General features: G+C 33.0%; 1 protein-coding gene across 1 annotated transcript; it reads left to right on the top strand.

The window, feature by feature from the left end:
* The first annotated feature begins 676 nt into the window (after positions 1 to 676).
* Positions 677 to 3,493, top strand: LOC132039640 (purine permease 3-like). The gene is made up of 2 exons (XM_059430139.1): positions 677 to 1,475; positions 2,848 to 3,493. The coding sequence occupies exons 1-2, from the start codon at positions 765 to 767 to the stop codon at positions 3,196 to 3,198; spliced, it is 1,062 nt and encodes a 353-aa protein (XP_059286122.1). The 5' UTR covers positions 677 to 764; the 3' UTR covers positions 3,199 to 3,493.
* The last annotated feature ends 1,787 nt before the right edge of the window (positions 3,494 to 5,280 follow it).

Below are 5,280 nucleotides of genomic sequence, written 5' to 3'. Positions count from 1 at the left end.
CCTCCGTTTCATTTTAACGGGGGTGTGATAGACTATATGTAAATATTCATTAGAAGATTTTGTAGTCTACTATTTTAGGTTAGCATATTTTGTATATTGTGTAATCTCCTATTTTAGGTTAGAATATTATTCTCCTATTTTGTATATAAACCAATTCAAGTAATGAAAGGAGACAAGGAAAATATTTCTTACACAAACAAACGAGATTGCTATTATATTGAGAGCTTTGATTGTATTTGATTTATTCACTATCGAATGATGCAGAAGCAGTAGGGCGGTCAGACAACACCCTAAAGCAAATTGGTGAGTATATATTTCACTCAAACAGATAAAATCACATAAAGAAATGATAATGTTAATTGTCTTTTGCCTTTTCTTTTCAACCAAATTAATTATAAAAAAATTGTTATACGCAACGGTCGTCATGGACATTGAAAATTCAGATTATTTTATTTTAGCTTGATGGGTTGATTTTGACGTGATGAGTTGCTAATATTGTTGGTATTCATGATTATGCTTGTAATTGTATAAACAGGCACAGCTATAGAGACTTCCAAATATTTAGGGATCGAGTACACACTATATTTTCCACTAATACAATTTTAAGCCTTCTTAAAGTGGGACCACTTCATGTTGTGAAACAAATCTTCCCAATGGACCAAAAACATTTCTCAAACTACAAATAGCAATCTACAGTTCCCGTCACTTCAAGAAATTGTAGAAGAACACAAACAAAGTTTATATCAAAATTAAATCTCTTGAAAATGGAAGATCAAAGAGTAAGCGCTAATATGAAGAGAATTCTTCTTGTGATAAATTGTTTAATACTCTCAGTTGGTGTGTGTGGTGGTCCTTTAATGATGCGTTTATATTTTGTCGAAGGAGGTTCAAGAATTTGGCTTAGTAGTTGGTTACAAACCGGTGGATGGCCACTCACCCTCATACCTCTTGTCATCCTATACTTCTATCGTCGAAAAATCGAGGGTTCTGATACCAAGTTTTATTTCATAACGCCTCGAGTCTTCGTTGCAGCATTCGTCATTGGCATTGCCCTTGGACTTGACGATTTTTGCTATTCATGGGGCGGGTCAAAACTCCCCGTGTCAACTTCTTCGCTTCTTATCTCTGCTCAACTTGCCTTCACGGCAATAGGTGCTTTCTTCATAGTGAAGCTGAAATTCACATCGTATTCTATTAATGCGGTGGTTGTGTTGACAGTTGGAGCGGTTTTATTGGGTATTCGTGCGAACGGTGATCGTCCGGAGGGTGTGACAAGTGGAGAGTATATTGTTGGTTTTGTTATGACACTTTTGGCTGCAGCTTTGTATGGACTCATTTTGCCTTGTATTGAGTTGACTTACATGAAGGCAAAACAAGCCCTTACTGCTACATTGGTGTTGGAGATTCAGTTAGTCATGTGTTTTGCTGCTACTGCTTTTTGCACCATTGGAATGATTGCCAATAAGGATTTTCAGGTATATTTACGTCAACTTATTTGACTAAATGTAAAAAATATTGAAATTTTTAGTGTTAAACATGCCATATATAATATTTATGTGGCTATAAAACTTCTCGTTAGGTAAGTTGCAGAGGCACGATTTAAAGTCTATAAGTTCCAAACTTCACATCAAATTTATAGCTTGTTTTAGATACGGTGCTGATGTTTAAATATCTATATATTTTTAATGAATTTCCTAATAAACATAAAGGGCCTAAGCAAAAGCTACTGAAATTCATCCAAACACCTCTTTCGAACATTGTAGCTCCGCTCCTGCATTAAGTGTAAAATAGAAAATTTAAGATAAATTATTTCTAAATTTACAAAGAGGTTATTTTTTAAAAACAGATTAAAACGAAATAAGACCACATACGTTAAAATTGGGGAGCAATATATTTATCTCCTTTGGTGTCGTTCTTAATTAGATCCCATAAGGCCTTTAAATTTATCAAGTTTCTCTTTCTGAGATCTGGAATTCTTTTATTTTCATTGTGATTTCACTTTGTCAGTAGGATTTATTGATAAATATATATCTAGCTTGAAACCCAAAGTTATTCATTTCCCCACATAGAGGGATGGAGACTCTTTAGTCGTGAAATACGTTTTTTCTTAGTTGGATAGGGGCGATGTATACGTCAAAATGGGGCGACATGCATTTTGCGTTGTATTAAATTTGCACATATCATACGTAGATGAAAACAGGAATAACACTGTATTAAATTGTTTGCATATGTGATATGTTATAAGTAGATGAAAAATGGGGTACTACTGGATCCATAAAGATTTACCTAATTCTGATAAAGGTTTATCATCATTCATTCGAAAAGAGGAAAAAACCGATAGTCTTTGTCTAAAAAATGTGTTAAGAAAGAGAAAATGTGTAGAACCTTTCAACCAGATAGTGCTTATTAGATTCTCTGGGTGCTTTTTTATATTTAGAAATAATTTTTTAATTTTTTTTTAATAAGATGATATGTAGATACATAAATATCTCTGACTTATTAACTACATTAAAAAAATTATACTTTATATCCAGTCAAATACAGTAATACACAAATGGGACGAAGTACTGATTTGTTTTTAGATTTGACGCCCATGACCGAGGGCAAGCCTTTGAAATAGGAGAATCTCACATCGAAACAGGAAGAAAAAAGTTAAAGGACCTTATAAGAATGAGTTCAGAATCAAATGTTGAAGCGTCTTTTGAGTTAAAACCCAAGGAACAAATCCGTGCGGCCTATGCCTAAAGCGGACAATACCTTATAGTTGGACATGCAGGACCGTTAAATTAGATTTAGAGATTCTTTTTTTAAGATCACCACTAATATATTGTAATTGAAATTTTGCAGGCAATATCAAGGGAGGCAAAACAATATAACTTGGGAGAAGCTAGATATTATACGGTGCTAATATGGACTGCCATTATTTGGCAATGCTTTTACGTGGGTGCTATTGGAGTTATTTACTGTTCTTCTTCTTTGATGTCTGGGGTTTTGCTTGCAGTTTTACTCCCAGTTACTGAAGTATTAGCCGTAATTTTCTTTAATGAGAAATTTTCAGGTGAAAAAGGACTTTCTCTTTTTCTTTCTCTTTGGGGTTTTGTCTCATACGTTTATGGAGAGTACAAACAAGCAAAGAAGCAGAAGAATAAAAGTCAAGAAACTGAGATTATCACAACAACACATACTGAGTCTGTTTGATTTATTTATTACATTCATGGTTATAGGGATATAAAGGGGATTTTTGGTGTATTTTGTACAAAATAATGTTGTTTTTCATTTCATTTCTACTTAGAAATTTCTGATGTTTCTCTAAATTCTGTAATACATTACTATTTGGAAGTTATCGACTTTCATTTGGGAGTTGTGAATCGTGAAAATAGTCACTTGTGATCTCTCTGTTTAGTTTTATTTGAAGTTGTTACTGTTTGGGAAGTTTTTTTTTTTTTTACTTTAATTTCTCAATATGTTTTTTCAAATATGTTGAATCATTAGCTATGTTGACTTGTTGTACTTTTTGTATAACTTTCAGATATAATAATTTTATTTTAAAATATAAAAAAATATCTTTCGAGTTTATAGTTAAAATTAAGTATTTTGTCCCTCGTATTCAGAATTTCTTCACATAAATTGAGACAAAGAGAGTACGTTTCCTCTAAGTTTAGCCAATACCTAATTGACAAATTAGTTAAGTCTATTTCAGTTTTGAGAAAAGGCACCTCTAATTTTTCGAAAGTTTGACTAAACGAGTAATTACAGTTGGACAAGACAAAGCTAACTAGACCATGACATAATAAACCAAAAACAGCTCTACTTTTAATTTAGACCTAATTTAGAAAAATATAAAACAACGTCACGACTTCCTTTTTTAACTTCTTGTTTTATTATAAAAAAGGGAAAAGGGTCAAATATACCTTTCTACTTTATTTTATTAGTTAAATATATCCTCCGTTAGTAAAAGTTAATAAAAATATCCCTGACGTCTTCAAACTTTACACTTACGCCCCAATTTGGACGGAAATCCCAAAATCCTCTCAAATTACCTAATTTCAATAAAATTACTCACTCTTTTTGTTGACCCGCCCCGCCTTTTATCATCATCATCATTACAAACATTAACTACTTTTCGTGAAGAAAAAAGCAAAAACACACTCAAATGTGGGTAAATCATTGTGGTTATTTTCCCGCCTATTATCCCTGCATTTTCTGATGAACAACAAAGACAAACTGAAACGATATTATTATTTGCAGTAGCACATGCTAACTGTCGGTGCTTGTTTTATTAGATACTGCGTTGTTGAATTAATTTTCTTTTTTTTGGGTACTTTTCCAGGTTGGCCTGTGTGAAGCTTGAAGAATACCAAACTGCAAAGGCCGCCTTGGAAACTGGTGCTAGTTTAGCACCGGGAGAGTCGAGGTTCACAAAGCTAATAAAAGAATGTGATGAACGCATTGCAGGTAAATTGGTGCCCTCGAATCTGGCTCTTCTAGCATTCCCAAATCCTGTCAATTCTAACATCAACTCATGGCATCTATGGCGACTTGGTGCTATATTTTACTATTTGCTATGAGGATATGAAAAACTATGCTGTTTATAGTTAAAAAAAGCTGCTAGAAGCACAATTTTTGCTAAATCATTGTGGTTATTTTCCTGACAGTTTTATGTGTATATCTTGGTATGCTAATGGAGAAATTTAGTGCTTAGTAATGTTTATGACAAGTACTGGCTGCATCAAGATTTGGAGTTGGATTTAAAAATTAAATTTGAGGTGAGTTTTGGGATTTTATTATTTGGGTGTGTTCTTGCTTTTTTCTTTTTTTCTCCATGTAAGAAGATGAAGCTAGAGGGTGCTGATAGGCGGGTCGGGCGGGGCGGGTTAATAAAAAAAGTGAGTAATTTTTTTGAAATTAGGTAATTTGAGAGGATTTTGGGATTTCCGTTCAAATAGGGGCATAAGTGTGAAATTTGAAGACAGCAGGGGTATTTTTGTTAACTTTCACTAATGAAAGATATATTTAACTAATAAAATAAAGTAGAGGAGTATATTTGACCCTTTTCCCTTGTAAAAATGAACTGCTCGTCTAAATAAGGGGAATAATTATCTATTCATTACTGTTGATTAATGGAGAAATTTATTCTAGTTGGAGTACTTTTTTAAATAGCTTTTCCATCTTAGGAAAGCTCTCGTTGGCATATGGGTGACCAAATTCAATTATTTAATTTTTTATAATCAAAATGTTTCAATTATTCAAATAGAAAACTATGTTGACTAAAACCCACGT

This window comes from Lycium ferocissimum, chromosome 12, assembly GCF_029784015.1.
Source record: "Lycium ferocissimum isolate CSIRO_LF1 chromosome 12, AGI_CSIRO_Lferr_CH_V1, whole genome shotgun sequence".
In the NCBI taxonomy this organism is placed as follows: domain Eukaryota; kingdom Viridiplantae; phylum Streptophyta; class Magnoliopsida; order Solanales; family Solanaceae; genus Lycium; species Lycium ferocissimum.
This window is presented reverse-complemented; position numbering and strand designations above follow the sequence as displayed.

Coding starts and splice junctions, on each gene's coding strand:
- LOC132039640 (XM_059430139.1), top strand. CDS start 765: ATGGAAGATCAAAGAGTAAGCGCTAATATGAAGAGAATTCTTCTTGTG. Junction 1,476..2,847: donor TTGCCAATAAGGATTTTCAG/GTATATTTACGT, acceptor GAAATTTTGCAG/GCAATATCAAGGGAGGCAAA.